Source organism: Notolepis coatsorum (assembly GCF_963971535.1).
Source record: "Notolepis coatsorum genome assembly, chromosome: 2".
NCBI classification, from domain to species: domain Eukaryota; kingdom Metazoa; phylum Chordata; class Actinopteri; order Aulopiformes; family Paralepididae; genus Notolepis; species Notolepis coatsorum.
In genome coordinates, this window is record NC_140166.1 from 171221623 (window position 1) to 171246180 (window position 24558).

The window sequence follows — 24558 nt, forward strand, 5'->3', positions numbered from 1 at the left end:
CTTTGCACTAGATAGTACTGTACATTAGTACACTGCATAGTATTGTGTATTGTATATTATATGGTAACTCAGAACATTGTACATATGTCTATACCGAACACTGTGACCTCATTTTCTTCTTCTAAATTCATGCTATATTATGTTATTATGTTATTTGATACTATCTTGTCTAGCACAGTCTCTGGAGCGTAACAGTAAGAAGCATTTTGTATGAAAGTATTCTGTACTTCTGTATGACAACTATTAAAGAACTTGAACTTGAACTTGAACTTGGGCCCATTTCAAAATTTTATTTTGTCATGTTTGAAATGGTTTCTATAATATACTTTCACCTGGAGGTTCGACAGAGAGACCCCAATACAACCACAGTCTTGTTGGCCACTGAGTAACTCGACTGGAACAGTTGGTTTTTTAGTGCCTTGCACCATGACTGAGGCGCTCCCCCCACTCAGAATTCCCCAGCCAGTCCAGGGCTTCTAACTGACGACCTTACAGTCACAAACCCTCCTGCTTAACCTCAAGGCTTTGTCACCCCACATCTGTGTGTGACCTGAGTCCCACCCCCACCTCCAGCTGTCTGTTATCTGTGTCTCACCCTCCCACTTCCAGCTGTGTGTGATCTGTGTCCCACGCTCCCACCTCCAGCTGTCTGTGATCTGTGTCCCACCCTCCCACCTCCAGCTGTCTGTGATCTGTGTCCCACTCCCACCTCCAGCTGTCTGTTTATTGTTTATTATTGTTTATTAGCAAAGGATCCCCATTAGCTGTGATCTGTGTCCCACCCTCCCATCTCCAGCTGTGTGTGATCTGTGTCCCACCCTCCCACCTCCAGCTGTGTCAACCGTCAGATGGGCCTCGGTGCCACCCCGCTGTACCTGGCCTGCCAGGAGGGCCACCTGCTTGTGGTGGAGTACCTGGTGAAGAACTGTGGGGCTGATATCCACCTGACGGCCTACGATGGCATGACCGGCCTGCACGCTGCCGCCCATATGGGCCACCATGATCTGGTGGTGTGGCTGGTGAGTGGTGGCACACACACACACACACACACACACACACACACACACACACACACACACACACACACACACACACACACACACACACACACACACACACACACTGTACAAACACAGGGAAATCACAGATCTGATGAACCCTTTCAGACGCTTTCTCCTCAGCATTCAATCTTGAAGGAACTCTCTAGATGGATTCAGTGGAACGTATCCCAAGCCCTGCCCTCTTTTCGTGATCCTCCAATCACAACTGTCACTTCCCTCAGACAGACTGTCTTTGTCCGAGGCAATAGTTGTGATTGGAGGGTCAAGAAAAGAGGGCAGGTTTGAGATATGTATGTCAATTGCGTTGCAAGGGAACAGCTTGCACCCAAGTGTATTTCCTGTTGCAGCGTGTGACTGTGTGCTCATATCAATTAGCTGACAGGAAAGCAAATGTAGTCTGTTCTAGAATGTTTGTTGGTTTTTTCGCTTTCACTGGTCAGCAGTCAGTGTCACATCATCACCACGAGAATGTTCAGTTCTCACAATATCTCATTTTCACCTGTGATATCATATGCCTGAAAGGGTTAAAAATGCTTTGTTTGTAGCATCACAATGGAATGTATGGATGTATTTTGCAGCTACTAACGATTTAAGTAAGTGATTCATCCAACGATTATTGTATTGATTAATTCTATTTAAGTTCACTCACATTATTCCCCACTGAAATGGAGCGGAAGCTTAACCCTTTCACTACCACACTACAGTGGTAGTGAAAGGGTTAACCCTTTTTCGTGTGACAGTGAAAGGGTTAACCTTACGTGTAGTCGCAGTGAAAGGGTTAACCCTTTGGTAGTGTGGCAGTGAAAGGGTTAATGCAATCTTAGTGCTTCTGTATGAAATGATTATTTTGTATTTCCATCAGACTAGATACTTTGGAACATTTAACAGATGAGGGAATGCAGTAATTACTTAATTGATCTTTTTGTTTTTATTGATTAATTAGACTCAGCATTCGCTACATGTAATTGCTGTGTGCAGGGTTCGCACAAGGTCCTTGAAGTGCTTAAAGTGCTTGATTTTTTTACAAAAAAAGCCAAGGCCTGGAATTCCTCAAACAGCAAGACATTTTAACAAGGTGCTTAAAAAGTCCTTGAAATTCAAATCAATCATTCGCATTGAGGTGCGGCTGGGTGGCACAGCGGAGATTGCGCTCGTCACCAACGCAAGAGACTCCGGTCTCGAATCCGGGTGTCAGCATTTCCTCCGGCTTGGGCCGGCCGTCATACTGGCTCAATTGGCAGAGCCAGCGGGTGGAAGTCGATGGGTGGTAATTTGGACGTTGTGGACAGCGACTCCTACAGGTCGGTTGGGGGACGCCTGCACAGCAGAGACAGGAAGTGGCGGGGGTAGTGTGAGCCTCCCATGCGTTACACCTCGCCATTGAGAGTCCGCGCTGGCAGGTGAAAAGATGTGACAGGCTGCCTCCTCGTGTACCGGAGGGGACACGTGATGCAAGGCTTCTATCCTTCCTACAGCCGACCAGTTGGGGGCATAGTCGAGCAACGTTCAAGACAGTTGAGGGGAGAATTGGAAACACGAAATTGGGACGTAACCGATGCTATAAAAAATAGAAAAATAAGGAGAAAAAGTGGATAAAAAAAAAACATTCGCATTGAATATTTTGTTCATCCATGATCAAATTGTTCTGAATCAATCAAGAAATCGTTTTTTTGTTGTTCTGTTTTAATAAAATCTGACCAGTCGCTGTCTCACGCGCTCCAACTGCTTTTCCTCATTTATTCGCGTGTGATGCTCTAGCTGGCAGGCAGGCCAAGAAGATGCTTAAAAAACAGCATTTAAAAGTGAATTGTATCCTTCGAGTGACGTCCTTGAAAATGAAAAATAGTGCTTGGAAAAGTACTTAAAAGTCCTTGAATTTCATTTTGCAATGTCTGTGGGAACCCTGTGTGTGCGTCGAATCACCTCTCGGGTCCCATGTCGTCCCGCCCCCCTCTGCACAGGCCACCCTCACAGACATCAGCGTGTCCTGCCAGGACAGAGAGGGAGCCACTGCTCTGCACTTTGCTGCCAGCGGGGGGCACCATCGCATCTTGCAGAGGCTGCTCCGCATGGGTTCAAAGGTCATCAGGGACTACTGGGGTGGCACCCCGCTGCACGATGCTGCAGAGAACGGAGAGCTGGAGGTAGGCTGGGTAACCTAGGGATGTAGTGGGGGGGGGGTATTTCTGGGTAACCTAGGGATGTAGTGGGGGGGGGGGTATTTCTGGGTACCCTAGGGATGTAGTGGGGGCGGGGGGGTATTTCTGGGTAACCTAGGGATGTAGTGGGGGCGGGGGGGTATTTCTGGGTAACCTAGGGATGTAGTGGGGGCGGGGGGGGTATTGCTGGGTACCCTAGGGATGTAGTGGGGGGGGGGGGGGGTATTTTAAAAGGATAAACCAACTGTAGGTAGTATAGTCTATAATCACAGTAGAGTAGAGTGCGCTCCCCCACTATATACTCTATACTCTATAATCACAGTAGAGTAGAGTGCGCTCCCCCACTATATACTCTATACTCTATAATCACAGTAGAGTAGATGCACTCCCCCACTATATACTCTATACTCTATAATCACAGTAGAGTAGATGCACTCCCCCACTATATACTCTATACTCTATAATCACAGTAGAGTAGATGCGCTCCCCCACTATATACTCTATAATCACAGTAGAGTAGAGTGCGCTCCCCCACTATATACTCTATACTCTATAATCACAGTAGAGTAGATGCACTCCCCCACTATATACTCTATACTCTATAATCACAGTAAAGTAGATGCGCTCCCCCACTATATACTCTATACTCTATAATCACAGTAGAGTAGATGCACTCCCCCACTATATACTATATACTCTATAATCACAGTACAGTAGATGCACTCCCCCACTATATACTCAATCACAGTAGAGTAGATGCACTCCCCCACTATATACTCTATACTCTATAATCACAGTACAGTAGATGCGCTCCCTCACTTCCAAGAGTAGCGCTCCAACACTGGACGTAACCGATGCTATAAGTGACTTTTCTCATGCTGATGCTGGTCTCCTCTCTCTCTGTGTCCTCAGTGCTGCAGAATCCTATTGGCCAGCGAGGCGAACCCTTCAGAGCGAGACGTGGATGGATTCACAGCGGCTGACTTGGCAGAGTATAACGGCCACTACGAATGTGCCAGATACCTCTGTGCCGTGGAGGCAAACGTAAGAACTCACCCACTTTATCTATATCTTATTCTTACGTCTTGGTTCTTGGCCTCTGTAATGTAGCCCCCCAGACTGTTTCCTTTGGCGTGTCAATTTTAAAAGCCTGGAGTGTGCAGAGAGCATGGAAAAGAACAGCGGACGTCTGTTGTGTGATCTTGCCACAATCGCGAAGCGTTCCCGTGAGTTGCGACACATTCCCCCCCCCTGCCCTGTGAGCACCGGACCTCTTCTTCTCCCCTCTCCACTCTGCCTTTGATTGACAGGTCGTGCGAAGGGGTTTAGAAAGTGGGAGATGATGTATTGGTGGGTAATAAGGCGTCACGGCCTCTGACACTAAGTCCCTGTCCTGAGAAGGCGTCCGCTCGGTCCTCTCAGGTGCCTGGAAGGGCTCTCCGAGATTACCTCTTTTGTTTTGTGTGGTAAGCAACACACTGATTAATTTAACTGATGAATATTTCAATACGGCACCTGGCTCGCACCTCGCTTAGTGTTCCCTGTGTCGAAAAGGCAGCGGAGAATATAACGGAAAAAGTGCCTCGCAGGGACTTAACAGAAGGCTGTAACCTATCGTGGTAAGTGTGTTTCGTTGTTTGCCTTTGTTCATCCTTTTTAGACAGACGGAATAGATTTAATTTAAGAGAGTACTGCTTTTTTTTCGGTCCTATTCAACAGTGAAATTTGCGCGTGACGTTTAAGCGGTCATGTCCGTAGAAAGAGGATAGCGCGACCGTAAGATCCCGCGGGCGGACGAGGGTGTCGACGAACCTGTTGACCCCGTGAAAAGAAACGTTCACCCGGACCTAGCACATTTGGTGCCCTAGGCAAGCTTCACCCCTGGCGCCCCCCAAATAAATGTTATGTTAGATACTTTTTTTAAATGTCAAAATATTGGTGGCAGATATAGAAGGGGGCGCAACAATGTCTGCCCAGAAAAAAATAAAGAAACAATATTAATAATATATATATATATTTATTTTTAGCTGGGTGTAGTTTTTGGCAACTGCCTATGTCGCCTATAGGAAGCTCCGCCCCTGCGTGTAGTCACACCGCTTGTCTCTCTAGTCACACCGCTTGTCTCTCTAGTCACACCGTCTGTCTCTAGTCACACCGCTTGTCTCTCTAGTCACACCGCTTGTCTCTCTAGTCACACCGTCTGTCTCTAGTCACACCGCTTGTCTCTCTAGTCACACCGCTTGTCTCTCTAGTCACACCGCTTGTCTCTCTAGTCACACCGCTTGTCTCTCTAGTCACACCGCTTGTCTCTCTAGTCACACCGTCTGTCTCTAGTCACACCGCTTGTCTCTCTAGTCACACCGCTTGTCTCTAGTCACACCACTTGTCTCTCTAGTCACACCGTCTGTCTCTAGTCACACCGCTTGTCTCTCTAGTCACACCGCTTGTCTCTCTAGTCACACCGTCTGTCTCTAGTCACACCGCTTGTCTCTCTAGTCACACCGCTTGTCTCTCTAGTCACACCGCTTGTCTCTCTAGTCACACCGCTTGTCTCTCTAGTCACACCGCTTGTCTCTCTAGTCACACCGCTTGTCTCTCTAGTCACACCGCTTGTCTCTCTAGTCACACCGCTTGTCTCTAGTCACACCGCTTGTCTCTCTAGTCACACCGCTTGTCTCTAGTCACACCGTCTGTCTCTCTAGTCACACCGCTTGTCTCTCTAGTCACACCGCTTGTCTCTAGTCACACCACTTGTCTCTCTAGTCACACCGTCTGTCTCTCTAGTCACACCGTCTGTCTCTCTAGTCACACTGCTTGTCTCTCTAGTCACACTGCTTGTCTCTCTAGTCACACCGCTTGTCTCTCTAGTCACACCGCTTGTCTCTCTAGTCACACCGCTTGTCTCTAGTCACACCGCTTGTCTCTCTAGTCACACCGTCTGTCTCTCTAGTCACACTGCTTGTCTCTCTAGTCACACTGCTTGTCTCTCTAGTCACACTGCTTGTCTGTCACACCGCTTGTCTCTAGTCACACCGCTTGTCTCTAGTCACACCGTCTGTCTCTAGTCACACCGTCTGTCTCTCTAGTCACACTGCTTGTCTCTCTAGTCACACCGCTTGTCTCTCTAGTCACACCGCTTGTCTCTCTAGTCACACCGCTTGTCTCTCTAGTCACACCGTCTGTCTCTCTAGTCACACCGTCTGTCTCTCTAGTCACACCGCTTGTCTCTCTAGTCACACCGCTTGTCTCTCTAGTCACACCGCTTGTCTCTCTAGTCACACCGCTTGTCTCTCTAGTCACACCGCTTGTCTCTCTAGTCACACCGCTTGTCTCTCTAGTCACACCGCTTGTCTCTCTAGTCACACCGCTTGTCTCTCTAGTCACACCGTCTGTCTCTCTAGTCACACCGCTTGTCTCTAGTCACACCGCTTGTCTCTCTAGTCACACCGCTTGTCTCTCTAGTCACACCGCTTGTCTCTAGTCACACCGTCTGTCTCTCTAGTCACACTGCTTGTCTCTCTAGTCACACTACTTGTCTCTCTAGTCACACCGCTTGTCTCTCTAGTCACACCGCTTGTCTCTCTAGTCACACCGCTTGTCTCTCTAGTCACACTGCTTGTCTCTCTAGTCACACCACTTGTCTCTCTAGTCACACCGCTTGTCTCTCTAGTCACACCGCTTGTCTCTCTAGTCACACCGCTTGTCTCTCTAGTCACACCACTTGTCTCTCTAGTCACACCGTCTGTCTCTAGTCACACCGCTTGTCTCTCTAGTCACACCGCTTGTCTCTCTAGTCACACTGCTTGTCTCTCTAGTCACACCGCTTGTCTCTCTAGTCACACCGCTTGTCTCTCTAGTCACACCGCTTGTCTCTCTAGTCACACCGCTTGTCTCTCTAGTCACACTGCTTGTCTCTCTAGTCACACCGCTGGTCTCTCTAGTCACACTGCTTGTCTCTCTAGTCACACCGCTTGTCTCTCTAGTCACACCGCTTGTCTCTCTAGTCACACCGCTTGTCTCTCTAGTCACACTGCTTGTCTCTCTAGTCACACCGCTGGTCTCTCTCTCTCATCCTACCTCATTTGCTCCGGGGCCCGTCAGCCCCCCGCAGGCTGAACACTGAAGTGCGGCGGCGTAACGGAAGCCGCCCGCTGCTAAATAGAAACCATGAATAAGTCAGCAGCGGAGGAGTAGCGGCCCTCATATGTGAAGAGGAGGATGATGATGATGATGATGATGATGATGATGATGATGATGATGATGATAATGATGATGATGGGGGGGAGCCAGTGAGCCTTGGGCTGCTTGGACTCCTCCAGAAATATTCCCCCGGCGCAACAATGGAGGGGCAGCTAATTAGCGTGCGGACCGCAGTAGCGTCAGACGCCCGTCAGAGCCGCCAGAAGCAACGGGCCCCTATCAGTTACGCCTCTCCAGTGGCTCAGGTGGAGGGCCCCGGGGGCCGAGGGCGTTACGAGATCCAGGAGCTTCGGTTTCAGCGTTTTCACCGTCCCGATGCCGGGAACTGGCAACCCTATCCCTCAGAGGTGCTCGGAGAGCAGGATGACATAGGCTTCAAACTACACGTTTGATTGTGTGTCATGTTTTTCTCATTTTTTTTTCTCTTGGAAGTGCTATGATTGTCACTCCTCCTGGACGCCACGCAGTGTGTGGTAGCAGACTGTATGGTCGGATTATGTTTCTCTCTCTCTCTCTCTCTCTCTCTCTCTCTCTCTCTCTCTCTCTCTCTCTCTCTTGGCAATGTATGTTTGAAAGACGAACTGGGGAATGATTTAACAAAAGGACTCATCTGACAGAGTAGCTGAAATAACGCTTTGTTGTTTTATATCTGGTTTCATAACATAAGACGCTGCGTGCGCTTTTTAAACCTACGGTACTTAGGGCTGAGCTGTGGACATTCATACAAATATGAATGGGTGAAAACTATAGTGTTCCTGTTTTTGTGTGTGTTTTTTGTACTCGTAAATTACTATAGTGAATGACACAATAACCATGGGCTGTAGTATTTCTATGGTACCGGTAAGTGTTTAGTGTGCACACAAAAAAAACACCCGCAACAATACTACAGTGACACACCATACACTTCTATAATATTCCACAATATAAATACTATAGTGAATCGAATCACTACAGTATGTCTGTGGTAAATCTACAGTTCATATTTATTAAAAAAAGAAAATACACAGGAATACTATGACTGCAGTATTTCTGTGGTAGACATCTACAGTGTGTATGAAAACACAGGAATACTATAGGTCTTTCTATAGGGTTTTCATTACTCTAATGAATCCACGATAAACTTTAATGACATTTATGGGGGGAGTAGCTGCACATTTGTAGAGTGCCGTGTAGTTCACAGGGTTTCATCAGCTCTAAAGTGTCAAGTCAGTCAGATGGTCTCATTTCCGACCAGCATCTTTAATGGATTGTTCCGGCCACCGACCAGAGACTTGCGTGTTTGGCATTTCCTCATGCTTGGTTCCCTCCCAACGAGGTCACACACTCTTCTCCAACAGCAGCCCTTCCTCCTGGTTGTGCCTCTCAAGAAACAGCTGCAATCAAAATAAACAGTATGTGGCGTGACAAGGTTTATTTTACACGCATTTATGCACTTTTTATTTATTTTTCGCTCTTCATTCACACAGTGGACACGGACCAAAGACTCTGCTGTATTTGAGATTGGTATTTTTAGAACACTTGGACATCGTGTTTTTCGGGGACATTCTGTACATTTTTGGGTCTGGTTTTGCAACGAGAGGAAGAACCTCTTCCTCTGATGGTTCACTAACCATCGGTGCTTGTGTGAACAGGGCCAGGATGAGAATCCCCCCCCCCCAAAAAAGCGGTAGGGTACTTCAATCTCACCACTAGAGGGTACCTAGTGACCTTACTGTATCTTAGCACAGATAAAGGAATCCGTAGGCATGCTTCTCATTAGAGCCTTGTGTTCTCCCAACAGTCTCTGGACACAGATCTGTCTCAAGAATCTCACAAAGCCCTGGCTGGATTACAGCTGAATGTTTATCACACATGGGGAGCTGTATTCTGCAGTCCTGCAGAGGTCTAAATCAGACCCCCGGAGAACCACACTCAAAAAAGACCCCTTCACTTACATAACTTGCATAAAATATATCCCAACGAGAAGAGTGGCCAAAACATATTGGAGCGCCGATATTTTTCTTTCAAATTAACTGTCGCCACCCCCTCTCCACGTTTCCTTATTTCTCATAGCAAGTATGCTGACTGGTTAATTCTGAAGGGTTGGCAGCAAAAGGGATGGATTTATCAGGAAACTTGTGTGCGTTCCTGGGTGACTTCAGTCACCTGATCCGAGAGAACGGGGTCACCCTTGTCACAACAAAACCACGGCACACTTGTCAAATGGACCAGGGGTTTGGTTTGGGCACTAATTAGTTGGTTTGATACTAGAGACCCAGTTCTCCTTTGTCCAAACGTTGGCATCCATTGTCAGTTTTTTTTTCCACAAAGTCCTTCCGATTTTTAAACACACATCTCGACATGTCAGTGTTTTCTTCCAGGGTGTCGGTTTGTTATTCATTCTCTCCGGTTCACTTCATAAAAAGAAAAGGAGGAAAAAAACGTAACGCATAGCTTCCTCATTCAAGTGGCACACGAGTGGAAAAAGCACCTGAACACAGTGCTGGATAAAGTGTCCCTTTTCCAAAGCTGCTTTGACATCCTTCCGCTGTGTGCAACAACATGGCCATTGGTTTGTCCCCGCATTAGTGACATTACCGGGGCTATCCTATCCTCCCCGCTTAATTATTAATGGCATTCTCCGATCAGAGCTTATTGTTTATTGCCCAGTGGCTCTTGGCTAACCGGTAGGGGGCTGTCGATGATGGTGTCAAACCGATGGAGGGTGATCCTTCAGATAGTAGTCCCATCCTCACACTGACCTGTCTGGATACCTGCCTCCTGGCTGAATACAGACCAGCCGCTGGGATTCACAGTAAGTTCTATTGCCCCCCCTCCCCCCATAGTAAATGCAGAGTGTAAGATTAGTGAGGTGATTTATTAGGGAGATTTATTAATATTTTTTTCCCTTTTTGCTGTTTTTCTTGGTTTGTTTCTGTGACTGTTTGCTGGGTGTTTTCCTTGGCTGTGTGTTTATTTTTTGTAAGGTAAATGGGTAAATATTGTTGATTTGAAAAGGTTTTCACTTTTCCCAGGGAAGTTTCAAAGAGCGTCACTGTACTTGCTGTTACTCATGATGACTCATACTGTTGGCTAATGTCTTTGGTTATGACCTATTATGTGTAATTATTACACACTGGATCTTTTTTTTCTGCAGGAAAAATTCTAATCAGTCCTTAACTACTAGTTACTAAATAAATAATAGTTTGACATATACCTTTTCTTTTTTTATGAGATGTAGTAAGTGTAAGTGAGATGTACCCGGGTGTTACCGGAGAGCAGTCTGCTCGGCTGTAGAGTACAGAGATTGACTTTTGTGTCTTGGTTGTCAGCCTCACAAGCATTCCTCTCTAGAAAGACGTGTATTTACATTAAAGTGTGTTCTGTGTATAAGTCGTACCTACTGTATACATTCCCTGTTGCAATTCATCACCGTAACCTTGAATATCGTACTTAGGAGAAGCTCTTTTAATGATGGATTCATCCAGAAAGAAGGAGCAAGACACACTTCTTTAAAGGATATCCAGTTCTGAAATAATTTTCGGAAAAGAGAATGATGCTGTTACTGTATAATAACAATAACAATAACAATAAGAAGAATACTTTATTTGTAAAATATTTTTCCTACGCAACAAACTAACAATAAAACTCTTGGACACATTTACAAAATAGTAGTTAGTTACAAACGTGACTACTGTCTACTACAGTAGGGACTAAACCACAAAAGACGTGTCTGCCTCTACAGTATGTGACAGCGGTACACATCTATGGCTCCTACTGTAAGCTGTGCTGTTTGGGGTCTGCCTGGCCTCAGTTAGCAGGTAGACAGGGTTTCGCACAAGGTCCTTGAAGTGCTTAAAGTGCTTGATTTTTTACCAAAGAAAAGTCAAGGCCTGGAATTCCTTGAAAACAGCAAACATTTTAACAAGGTGCTTAAAAAGTCCTTGAAATTAAAATCAACCATTCGCATTGAATGTTTTGTTCATCCATGATCAAATTGTTCTGAATCAAGAAATAGCATTTTTTTTGTTCTGTTTTAATCAAATCTGTCGCTGTCTCGCGCGCTCCAACTGCTTTTCCTCATTTCTTCTTTGCGTGTGATGCTCGAGCTGGCAAGCAGGCCAAGAATATGATTTAAAAAACAGCATTTAAAAGTGAATTGTATTCTTCGAGTGACATCCTTGAACATTTAAAATAGTGCTTGGAAAAGTACTTGAAAGTCCTTAAATTTCATTTTGCAATGTCTGTTGGAACCCTGGGTAGAACCGGGTGAGTCTATCTACATCAGCACGGCGGTTATGATGAGGTGCTGATGAGAACCAAATGCCGGTCCACTGGATCCAATTAACACACATAAAATAACACATGGGTTGTGGGTTTCGAGGACAGTGAACTGTTACGAGAAAGGGTCACAAAGGGAATCGAACCCCTCCCCTCTCTTCCATATTCCCAGCCCTCCCTGTTTATCTATTTATTTATGTATTATTACACAACTTCTGGGAAGTTTATCCCTCGGCCCCGATTGCGACGTCACAGCGTATTCGGTGCCGTGTGTTAGACATCAAAGTGCCGCGTGACAGGAAGCGGGGGAAGACCACCTCATGGACACAAAGCACAACAACATGCCGCGGTGTATCAGGGCTGCCTTTGATGTTTGAGTTTTCTTTTAATAATGTCCTTGGAGAGCATCATTTGATATGCATTCTGCATGGAGTCCATTAAGGACATTACAGGTTCATTAAAGACGATGTAAATGGTTCCATATACATCCTGCAGTGGTGCGGTGTGAATGGGGAAATGCTGCCAGTGCTCTCAAGGTTCCTGTCTGTCTCCCCTGCTACAACCACTCTGCTACTCAACATTTATGTTTCAGTCCTCTCGGGGGGAGGGGGGGAAGGGGTTACATTCACATTTACATTTAGTCATTTAGCTGACGCTTTTATCCAAAGTGACTTACAAATTGTGTACAACAATTCAGCAGAGGGGTACACCTCTGGTGGCTAAGTGGTATTGTTCGTCTAGCAATGCCGAACTTGATCGCTTCACTCTGAGTGCATAGTACACTACAACCACTTTTTATACTCCAAAAAAGGGCCATAAGGATAGTTCACATTGCAGGTTATCGTGATCACACAAACATATTATTTTTAAAGTCAAAAACATTAAAGTTAAATGATCTTGTGGAATTTAAAACGGCACAATTAATGTATAAAGCAAAAAGTCATGCACTTCCAAGAAACATTCAAGAACTGTTCTTTGATAGGGAGGGGGGTTATAATCTGAGGGGAGAACTCAATTTAAAAGTGCTAAATGTACGCACTACCATGAGAAGACACTGCATCTCGATATGTGGAGTGAAACTGTGGAACAGGCTAAATGTGGTGCTAAAGCAATGTCCAAACATGAGACAATTCAAACTGATGTATAAGGAAATGATGTTCACAAGGTACAGGGATGAGGAAGGGACTTGATATTCACGGGTGTTTACATTTTATGTTATTTCTTTCATGTTTTACATATATAGTTTTTGTTTTTTTGTTTTGCATATATATATATATATATATATATATATATATATATTTGTTTTTTTTTTTATGTTTTAAAATAGTACACTCATTTGAGTAGTGGAAAAGGGGTAGGATTAAATAAGTGTATACTTCTTCCTACTCCTTTTCGAACATGTAGATTGAGTTGTGTTTTGCTTTTGTTATTGTTTGTTTGTATTCATTGCATGTTCGAAATAAAGATTTCAAATCAAAATCAAATAAAAAAAATAGTAGTATAGGCATGAAACTGGACTTTGAAGAAGTCTTTATTTGTAGCACATTGCTACATCGCCATGCATCGTACACACGCATGCAAGATGGGCGACACAGGACACACACACACGCATGCACTTTTCGGGTCACCGTTGAAATGTCCTCTCTGCGCTTGACCCATCCCATCGTCCTTCCCCCACAAGGGCAGACGGGAGCAGACATGAGTTGCGGCGTGGGACCGCGCCCGGGGGACCAATCCAAGTGCTCCTATCCGCCTTCATCAGTCTCAGCGATCTGTTCTGCATGTTTTTCCATTGTTTTGTTTTTTTTAACGGGGAAACCCTTGCGAGCACTGGGAGAACATGCTAACTTCACGCAGAAAGGCCCGGGAGATACCCCACCTGGGTACCTGGCAACGCGGCAACCTGGTCCCCAAGCGGGATTCTAACCCAGGACCTAGCTGTGAGGCGACAGTGTTAACCACTACACCACCGTGCCGCCTAATACATTACTGCTCTCTACTATTAGCATATAGATAGCAGTATAGACATAGTAGCATAGTAAAAGACAGTAAGAAGGTTCGTTTTCTTTTTTATTCAGATATTAAGATATTGACTTTTAACGGTATTTCTCTTGTGTGTCAAACCCAGCCTTTCCCTGCAGATCAGCCAATTGAGGAGATCGCTCTCATAGAGGAGGATAAGGGGAAGCCGCTAGGCGTCTTGTGGCAGCCCAGCGGAGAGGACTACTACCGCTGCCTGAGTGGCACATACAGGGACCGTCCCAGCACCAACACACCTGTACAGATGGAGAGTTTAAAGGTGAATACTATAGTGGACCATATGGGGAACTATTGAATGCCCTGGACGCGTGAATACTTTCCCCAAGGTGGTTGTCCTTCCGCGTTCGGTTTGCGCGGCCTGATTGGCCACTGACGCTTCTCTCAACGCCCAATCGCGTTACTCCTAACGCTCGCTCCTAACTTTCAGAACTTCTCTCAGTTCCACAAGTCCGTCACATCAGCTACCTACCTGCATCAATATACTACTAACTATCAACTAACTAACTAGCACATCAATGCACTAACTACTACCGCCATGCACAAATAAAGCATCAATATACTGGGGCGGCGTGGCTCAGGGGTAGAGCGGGGCATCCAATGATCGAAGGGTTGGTGGTTCGAATCCCGCTCAAGCCCATGTCCATCCCACTGCCGTTGTGTCCTTGGGCAAGACACTTAACCTACTTGCCTCGTATGAATGTGTATGCATGTGAATGAATGTTGGTGGTGGTCGGAGGGGCCGTAGGCGATGATTATTCGCCACGCTTCCGTGAGTCTGCCTCAGGGCAGCTCTGGCTGCAATTGTAGCTTACCACCACCGGTATGACTGTGTATGAACGAATAATGGACTCTGTAAGCGCTCTGGGGTCACTGGGGTGTCATGAAGAGCGCTATCTAAATCCAATCCATTATTACTGCTACCGCCGTGCATCAATATACTGCTACCGCCGTGCATCGCTATACTGCTACCGCCGTACATCAATATACGAACTATTGATGTGATGTCGATTGATATGAATAGCTAGTTACGTTAATATAGAGAGATGAAAACAATACGTTATTTATATTGATGTGATGTCGATTGATATGAATAGCGCGTTACGTTAATATAGAGAGATTAAAACAATACGTTATTTATATTGATGTGATGCCGATTGATATGAATAGCGCGTTACGTTAATATAGAGAGATGAAAACAATACGTTATTTATATTGATGTGATGTCGATTGATATGAATAGCGCGTTACGTTAATATAGAGAGATGAAAACAATACGTTATTTATATTGATGTGATGCCGATTGATATGAATAGCGCGTTATGTTAATATAGAGAGATGAAAACAATACGAGGAAATGGGCTACGTTAATATAGAGAGATGAAAACAATACGAGGAAATGGGCTACGTTAATATAGAGAGATGAAAACAATACGAGGAAATGGGCTGTGGAACTGAAGGACTTGGGCTGTGGAACTGAAAGCTAGGCGCAACGCGATTCGGCGCTGAGAGAAGCGTCTGGCCAATCAGGCCACGCAAACCGAACGCGGAAGGACAACCACCTTGGGGAAAGTATTCACGCGCCCTGGACACACAGCAGTACTACTTGTCTCCGGGGGAACAATGTAGCATCCAAGGTAGAAGTAATCCAGTTGATCTGGACTGTCCTGGATTACTTTCTATATTGGGCCAAGTCGCCATCACTCCGTTCTTCCCTCTTGATTCTGCATATCGTAACCCATTCTCCCAAACTCACACATTTATCCCCTATCCCCTGTGCAGGATATTTACAGTTAGTGAGTTTGAATTTGTCCTCATGTGATGTCATGGGACGATGGCGAATGCTTGTTTTGTGTTTATTATACTGTAGTATTATACTGTAGTACTGTAGTATAGTGTATTATATACTGTAGCTCCATGAAACTCCATAAATGAAAAAATAGCATTGCCTAAAGATAACGTTAGTGAAATGTTAGCTTCCGAGTTAGTAACTTATTTTATATACTTTGTACAATTAATCTTGCTATTTTTTATTCGTTTTTTTTAAGGAATTCAATACAAAGCATTACAACCAAGTATCTACTGAGCTAATAATAACCATAGCAATAATCTATACATTGATGACTGTGACAATGGAGTTCATATGTATTATAGGTTAAATACACTCTGTTCTCTCAAATAGCAACCAGAGAATGAGGTGACCCCCCAGGCCAGATACCCTACTCTTCCAGCCGGCCTTCCTCAACTCACCTCTGTCCAGCCGGCAAAGTCCACCTCCATCACAATAGACAAGATTCATAAAGTGAATTCTGGTGAGAGGACCATTTCAGTTTTTCTTTGCAAACCTTCTTTTTTTTGGTTTTGTAGTTAACCGCCAACATTATGGGAAATTCACTTACAAGTCAGAAAAGAAGATAGATACCAAAGCTATCTGGTTGCAAGCTAGCCTAGTTTAGCACAAATTAATGGAAGTGGATACAGATCAGCTAGCCGTTTAAAACTAGGCTGTTTTTAAACAGCTAGGCTAGCTGATCCGTATCCGCTTCCATTCATTTGTGCTAAACTAGGCTAGTTTGCAACCAGATAGCTTTCTACTGAACTCACAGAGAGGAAACTGGTATCTATCTTTTTGTCTGACTCTGGAGAAGATGGTAAGCACATTTCCCATAATGTTGGTGTGTTCCTTTAAGATAGTGTCTTACAAGTTGGTTATTGCCCACACTATTCAATTATGGTATAAGGAGAGAGAGTTTTTTTTTGTTTGAGTTGTAATTTGTATTAAGGATCCCAATTAGCTGGTGCCATAGCAGCCAGCTAGTCTTTCTGGGGTCCACATAAAACACATGCAAGAAACAATCACAAGTAAAACCACACAATAGCAAAAACAAAAGATAACAACCAAAACTCAACACACAATAGATAATAGAACTAACAAGTAAGACACCTGGAGATGACATAATAAACTAAACAAAGCAATACAAACAACACAGCCAACAAATACATTTGAGTTTCTTTTTAAAAGACAGATTTACTGTAAATGCTGCAGAAATATGGAGGCTGATTATTCCAGAGAGATATTGATTTGTAAATAAAAGATTGCCGTAAAGCATTAGTCCTCTGACGAGAACTGGGCCCCTTGTGAAGATGAGTCAGGGCTGATTGGGACACATCCTGTACGGAGGAGCCCTGAAGGCCACAGCCCAGTAACACATTTGGAAGTTTGGCAAAAAAAAACCAAATGTTTGGGCTTCTGTAAATGTGTTTACCTATGTTGGATGCCTTGCCATTATAAACTAAATCTATAATCAGATTTTGAAAATAATTAATGAATTAATAATAATAAATACATACAAAAAAAAAGGATTTTAGAATAAAAAAAAAATGGGAAAGGCATTGAAACGGATAATAAATACTATAAATATAAATGTAGCTACATCTTCTCCAGATATTGAAGATATTCATCTTCACTACAATCACCCTCCCAATTAATGAAAGGGGCACAGGTTTCCAGTGGATATGGGAGGATTTAATTTTGTTTCTCTATATTTTTGTGAAAAAGAACTTGGTGCTCTTGGTGATCGTTTGAGGGGTCATCAAAATGAAGCAGGCTATTCTCTGCCCTTGCTCCACAATGGTGGAACGAACTCCTCACCGCTGTCAGGTCAGATGAAACACGGCCAATTTTCCGGCCAAATGAAAAAGAAAAAGAAAATAACTCTTACTTACAGTCTTTTTACTACTATCTACCCTACTACTATGCTACAATACTTATTTACTTATTTATATACAGTACTACTATTTATCATGCTAATATGTCTATACTACTATGCACTCAGAGTGTAACACTCAAGCTCGATACTATTTGATGAACAACTGACCCGTTGCTGCCAGAGATGTGCCCTTCCTGGTGACATGTTGTTCACAATCTGTAAGTCGCTTTGGATAAAAGCGTCAGCTAAATGACTAAATGTAAATGTAAATTGATACCATGATAAGTAAACGGATGGTTGACTACCCTGAACTGGAAGGAGTTCCAGGGAATATGAAGGGCTTGTTAACCCTTTCACTGCCACACGACAAAGTGTTAACCCTTTCACAACCACACTACAGAAGGTTAACCCTTTCACTACCACACTCAGGGATGCAGTGGTGGGTGGACGGGGTACCACGCCGTCCTAGTAGTTTGCTGAGCAGAAGTGCGCGCTACATTCTTGAAGCGTGGATCTGTTGATGTAAAAGAAGCTTTTTGGATCATAACCCATTGTAATTTGTAATATACCGGTATGTCTGTTTTACTCCAGTGACAAACAAAATTAATAGAGCGAATACAATTAAAAAAACAACTTGTGTTTACTTGTTGTCCAACGTCGGTCCTTGTTTCCCGTCAGTCAATCAACTAGAGAATGAAAACACGTCTATTTCTTGTTTCTGGTGGTGGGGCTACCTACTGGCTGTCGTTTGGATTGCTTTTTGGGTCGTTTGGGCCTTTAACCAAGCAGAACCGTTACAATGTCTTCTAGGGGTGTAAAGGTACACATATCCGTACCGAACCGTTTCAGTACTGGACCTAAGGTTCAGTACGGCTGTGTACCGAACTAATACAACGGTATGTTAACCACTAATGAACGCACGTGCAGAACTTTTTTTTGCGTGCAGAATTGAATTCAAAACTCTATTATTAATTTCAATATAGAATATTCGTTGACAGCCATACAAGTACAATTAGTTACTGCACACTACATCACCCCTGAGTGGAACATGGAAAGCCAAACTTTCCCCCACTGTACCGAAAACCCGTACCGAACCGTGACTTCAAAACCGAGGTACGTACCGAACCGTGGTTTTTGTATACCGTTACACCCCTATTCATCCTCATTGTTTGAATCGCCACTCAATGTGCTTGTGTGTGTGTGTGTGTGTGTGTGTGTGTGTGTGTGTGTGTGTGTGTGTGTGTGATTTTATGAGTTAAGATGTTTTGAAAATAAAACTGGTATCAGTTACATGAAAACTAACAATAACATGCAGACGTCTTCTCATTTTCACCTTAGTTATCAAAGGCTTCAGCATGGCCGTGGGCGCTGCAGAGGCGCCTGAAGCAAAGCTCCTGGCTGATAAAGGTCTCCTTGGCAACATGAAGGGCATGATGTCTCTGAAATCATCCGGGATGACAGGGGCCCTCGTTGGACACGCGGTAAGCCAATAATAAAGCCTTTCATTTCTCACGTCTTTTACAGCGAGAGTGCTTTTACTTGCAGGTAACCCATCTGTTGTTTTGGAGTTCTAGAAATCTGTTTGACAGATAAAATTGTGAAAAAATGTCCAGTGAATTTTGGAATCATCAGCCATCCACTGTGACCAGGAGTTAAGTTTCCTGAACCTGCTCATACCTAATGCCCTACTTGGGACTAGACAGATATATTGGTCAGCCAATATTATCAGTTGATATTAGCCTTTTACTGATTTACTTTGTATCCACAACAATCACACACAGTATCATAGATGCAAAGGATTCTTGCATAGATTGAACTGGTCTCACACAAATGCCATCCCTGTGAGCCGCCGTGAGTGAGTGAGTGAGTGAGTGAGTGAGTGAGTGAGTGAGTGAGTGAGTGAGTGAGTGAGTGAGTGAGTGAGTGAGTGAGTGAGTGAGTGAGTGAGTGAGTGAGTGAGTGAGTGAGTGAGTGAGTGAGTGAGTGAGTGAGTGAGTGGATATATTCTCTATCTTTATATGAAAGGCATGTAGTGATAGTGTACATTGCAATTTTTAACACTGTGCAATAGTGCTCATTTACCTTATTGATCTATTTTACTGCTGCTACCTATTTTAACTTTTTAAATATCTATCTATCTCTCTATCTATCTATATCTACCATTATACTTTAAGAATGAGGCTTGATTTGATTTGATTTTATTAGGAAAATTGCAAGTATCATACATAACATTGAAGTATCATGACCCTGCACTCCAGAGGATTGCACTTAAACGCATGACTTAAAACACTTATTTCCAAAGTGGTCCTCGATGGAAAACGTACTAAAAACACAGTAAAAACACAATAGAAAAACACAATACCAATAAAAAACAAAACACGATAAAAAACAAACACAATAAAACAAGACATAAAATACTCTGCTCTTTATTAACGTGAGACGAATCATTTCTCACCTCAGAATAAGATGGTGGTGCTGCCCACAGAGGAGGCCAACCTGTCGGACATTGACTACCTGGTGCCGACCCACGACGAGAGGGGCAGCCCCATCGCCGAGTGGAAGAGGCAGGTCATCGTGAGGCAGCTGCAGGCCAGACTACAGGACGAGGAGGAGGAGAGGAGGAAGGTACGAAACGTGCACACTCACTGTTCAAATCAAACGTGTATATATTCCTTATTGAGAGGTGTAGTCTGACATCACTTTAGTTTTCCGTGCGGTCCACCCGTATAGGGATTTATCATTGGGAAAATGGATTATCGTCTATTGTAACATTCTGCCTCATGATGAACATTGGCAAGCTTTCCATTTTTGCACAAAATGAGTTCCCTTCTATAACTAACATTATTGTTTAAGCATTTTTGGTTGAAATAAAGGTAGTTATAAGGTTTTAAATTTGTCGTTAAAAAAAACTACACTTACCAGTAGAATGCCTGTTGTTCAGTGCTGTCGCCTAATACAGCCAAGAGTCTACGCTGTGGTGACGTCAGTCAGCAGCGCCAAAGTGAGTGTAGTTCCTCAGTGACCACACAGAAAGATACACCATGCCAATGTTCATGCTTTATTTGTTTTAAACGAGACGATTTAGAAATGGGTCCATTGGAAATACATGGCAATTTCAAGGAGGGTGGACCGCGCGGGAAACACCAATGACGTAACCACTACACCTCCCTATTGAGACATGACGTAGCGAAGGTTGATGAGGTTGCATCTTCCGCTGATGGGAGACCCACCCGTGAATATCCACTTGGTGCGTTGTTTTAGGATCCCTATTGGTCAGTGGACGCGTTGGTCACACCTTTTCGCTCATGCCATTGGCCACTTTGAAAAGCTGGGCGCATGGTGCTGCCCGCCCCGAAACGTTTTGTTAAAGGCACACTTCACCAAAATACAATGTTGATGTATTTTGCACATAATCCAAAAACGTTTAACAGTTTTGCACGTCAGGACCGCTACGGACCTCCACCAGAGTTTCCTCTGGCTTCGCCCTGCCCAGGCATAGTTCACCATCTTTCGGGTACCATCGCATGCGCTCATGCTCCACCTCCCCAACGCAGCGGGCGAGACAGTTATTGAGATTAAATTAGTTTGGATATTGCCACCAGTGATCGGGGACATTGAATCCTTGTGTCGGGTTAATTACAGCTCAATGAAATGATAAGGCAAGTATTGCTATTTTTTTTCATGGTGCTGTAACACAACACAACGCAAGGATTCAATGTCCCAGATGACATCACTGGTGGCCATACAGTATTCAAACTAATTTACTCTCAATAACCTTCAAACTAAACAAATGTGAGAGTTTTGAATAATAACTGTTTTTGAGTTTTTGGACGTGTGTGAGATCATGTGCAAAATTCATCAGCATTGTTTCTTTGGTGAAGTGCCCCTTTAACATTCTGAGCCCTCTGTGAAAGCAAAGTCACCAGACTTTCTAGAAGGTCTTGGCACTGGAGTATATGTTCCTAAACACCCTGCACAGTTTGCTTTGCGGTTAAAAATATTTTGTTTGCAAGTGTCAACAAGAAAAGTTAAATAATTGAATACAATTGATAGAGTATACATTTCATACTGAGCCTCTGAAGAATTTGTTCATTCTTGCTGTTTGGATAAAGGGTCAATTCATATTCCTGAGGTTTAGAGAAAAGTGGTTCTACTATTGCACCATTACACAATCCCTTGTGAAAGTATAGCCTGGAATATTCCACATGTTGTGAATTCACCTCCCCGCTGTGTGTCTATCCTCTTCCAGGAGAATGGGAACAAGTACGCCAAAGTCAGCTGGAGGTACTCCCAGGCCCACAATGCAATCCTAGGGCCCTTCGGAGAGCTGCTGACTGAGGACGACCTCATCTACCTGGAGAAGCAGATCGAAAATGTCGCCAGTCTGAGGAACTGCGAGGGCTACGAGCTGGAGCTGTCTCGCCTGGTGGAGGAGCTCAGAACCATCCTGCCGGCTCCCATAGTGAACATCACGGTCAACGCGCAGTACGGCAGCCAGCAGGTGGCGCTGCCCCCGTGGTGTAACCGCATCTCTGGCATCGTGAAGAGCATGTCTCTGCTCCTGACCAACCTCACGGACCAGCCCCACTGCAAGCTGCCCGACACCGAGCTGGTCACGGTCTTCTCGCACGCGCCGGAGAGACGGGACTCCACCTGGGGACGCAGCGAGAAGATCGAGAACGAGATCCACCAGTTCGGGGTGTCGGTGAGGAATCTGAAGTCCAACTTCGAGAGTCAGAACTCTCAAAGTCAAGACAACACAGAGGAGGTCCCTATATCAAGGGAATTAAATTTTAAAGAAGTGAAGCCTACGGAGGCTGATAAACCGGCTATAGGCCAGAGCCTGGTTCCAAAGACAGACAAACGAAACGGCGACTCTGGCAAGAAATTCCCAAATGTTATGGAGACCACCAGCCTTAGAAAGGAGCGCATAGTGGTCCTATTCTTGGGCCACTGGAAGGCATCTGCCTACACTGTGACCCTGAAGACCAGGAAAGCGAGCATCATCGAGACAACGACGACAGTCAACAAGCCAGCATCAGATCACAGAGGCAGCATAGACCCTGCCCAGTCCAAGAACAGTTCCCTGGGACACTTCTTCAAGCAGAGGAGTGCAGTCAACAAGATATTGGGGAACTGGAGGAGCATCATCTCCAGCGTCCCGACCAGACAGATCCGCAGGCTTCACAGGCAGCAGGCTCTCTACTCCCCGGAGCAGTTCCTGCCCCGCGTGGACGGCGTGCTCGTGGACTACGAGAGCCTCACGCTCGACCTCTTCATGCTGGGCTACTTCCACATCCTGGAGCTGGAGCTGTCGGCGGACGAGCGCCAAATGAGACACCTGCTGTGCTTCGAGGTGTTCGACCACGTGGGCCGCTTCACCTGGGAGGTGGTCAGGGAGTTCCACAAGGCCGTCATACAGGACATCGAGGCCGGGAACCGCGAGTGGAAGGACGGGTTCGACGACATCAAGTTGAAGTTCTTCGGGAACACGCCGGGCCGCTCCGAACTCACTCCGGAGGTGGAGAAACACACCCTTCCGGAGATCCGGGTGCCCAAGGTCATTGTTCAGACGCCGACCCCTGATGAGGGAGTGCTAAAAAAAGGAACCGACATTTCCAGTTTCAGCGGTGACGAAATCTGTAAATACATTGACCGTAGTTTCGCTTTTTGGAAAGAGAAAGAGGCAGAGATTTTTGATTTTCAGTAGTTGCTACGGCCATCTTTTTTGGTATTTTTATAATTTGTAGTTGACTGACATTAAGTTATAAAAAGGGCCAGGGTGTTTAGAGTACTAATGTGTTATTTTCTGGGGGTGAATATCTTTGTTTTTGAGATGAATAAGAAGCTCTTTTTTTCTTTTAGGAGAAGGCACACACGGTACAGTAGAACTTCATCACCTTCCGGTTCAAGGGTCTGTTTGGAGAAGCGTTTGTTATAATAACACTATTATAAAATAAATAATACAGCAAACTCCAGTGTAATGTTGTTTCTTGTATGGCAAACTGTGATGCAACAGCTCATTTGAGTGATGTATTTTAACGTTACCTTGTCTCACGCAATATTGTAGCTTGTGCAAACCTCGCACATCTTTAAAGCCCCAATCTGTGATATTTTTTGGACCATATCAATGTGGGGCGTATCCACATACATTCTTGAAGAGTTTGATCTGTAGATGGATACACTATTTGGGACTTTATTAGCCCATTGTAAATCAGTATATAGATCTGATTTACTGCACTGTTTACAGTTGAATTAATTAATTAATTAATGTTTTATTTTGAACAATGTAAAATAATCAAAACATATAAATTTTATCTTTTCAGTAATATTTTATTATTATTTTATATTCTAAATAAACAATTCATTCATTCAATGTTTATAAATACTGCAGTAAAATACTACCAAGATAAACAAAAATTTTACAGGCTGCAGCAAAAAACTAAAAACCAGATTTACAAACATAAACATAAAGACAGAAAACACTCATCACAGACAAGCTGATGTGGCCAATTACTTAAACGTTTTCTTTACAAACATAGCCACAACACTGGTTAATAAACTACCCTCCCACTCAGGGCATTTTGGGGTAGAACACATCCTAGACCACTACAAAAACCTAGGGGTCCGCAAAGACGACTTTAAACTTGAAATGGTAACAACAGCTGAGGTACTCAAAAAACTGAGCGCCCTCCAACCTAATGGCCATGACAACAATATCCCCTCCAAATTTCTCAGAGACTCAGCAGCCGTAAGACGGTATAAGTAGTGGTACTGTATATCTATCTATATGTCACGTAGGTCATAAATGTTATGAATTGAAAATGGGGGACCCTGATGTAAACAAGACGAAAGTCTTTCTCTGGTCTGCATCCCCTTAACAATTGTGTGTATTGAGCCGTACTGTATTGTACCCATTCTGAAATCTGTTAATAAAATGTTCAATCAATCAATCAATCAAACAAACAGCCACAAAATACAGCAAATACAATTAAAACCTCTTATTTACATGCTGTCTATTGTTAGTCCTCTAGAAAATGAAAACATTTCTCCATTCTTGTTATTTTTGGTGGGTTGGGCAACCCATTTGTTGGTGTTCGGGTCACTGATTGATTGGGCCTTTAAAGACCC

The 24558-nt window shown here is 44.3% G+C and overlaps 1 protein-coding gene across 1 annotated transcript in view; it reads left to right on the forward strand.

Annotated features, from left to right (window-relative positions):
* The window catches only part of espnla (espin like a), a gene marked incomplete at its 3' end in the record, with an annotated part of 41648 nt that extends 18511 nt beyond the window's left edge, over positions 1-23137 (forward strand). The window contains exons 3-10 of the mRNA XM_084308392.1: positions 833-1019; positions 3023-3205; positions 4133-4264; positions 13809-13979; positions 15900-16029; positions 18766-18908; positions 19888-20052; positions 21677-23137. Of these exons, the coding sequence (XP_084164518.1) occupies positions 833-1019; positions 3023-3205; positions 4133-4264; positions 13809-13979; positions 15900-16029; positions 18766-18908; positions 19888-20052; positions 21677-23137 (2572 nt within the window). The remainder of the gene's footprint in view (positions 1-832; positions 1020-3022; positions 3206-4132; positions 4265-13808; positions 13980-15899; positions 16030-18765; positions 18909-19887; positions 20053-21676) is intronic.
* Between the last annotated feature and the right edge of the window lie 1421 nt (positions 23138-24558).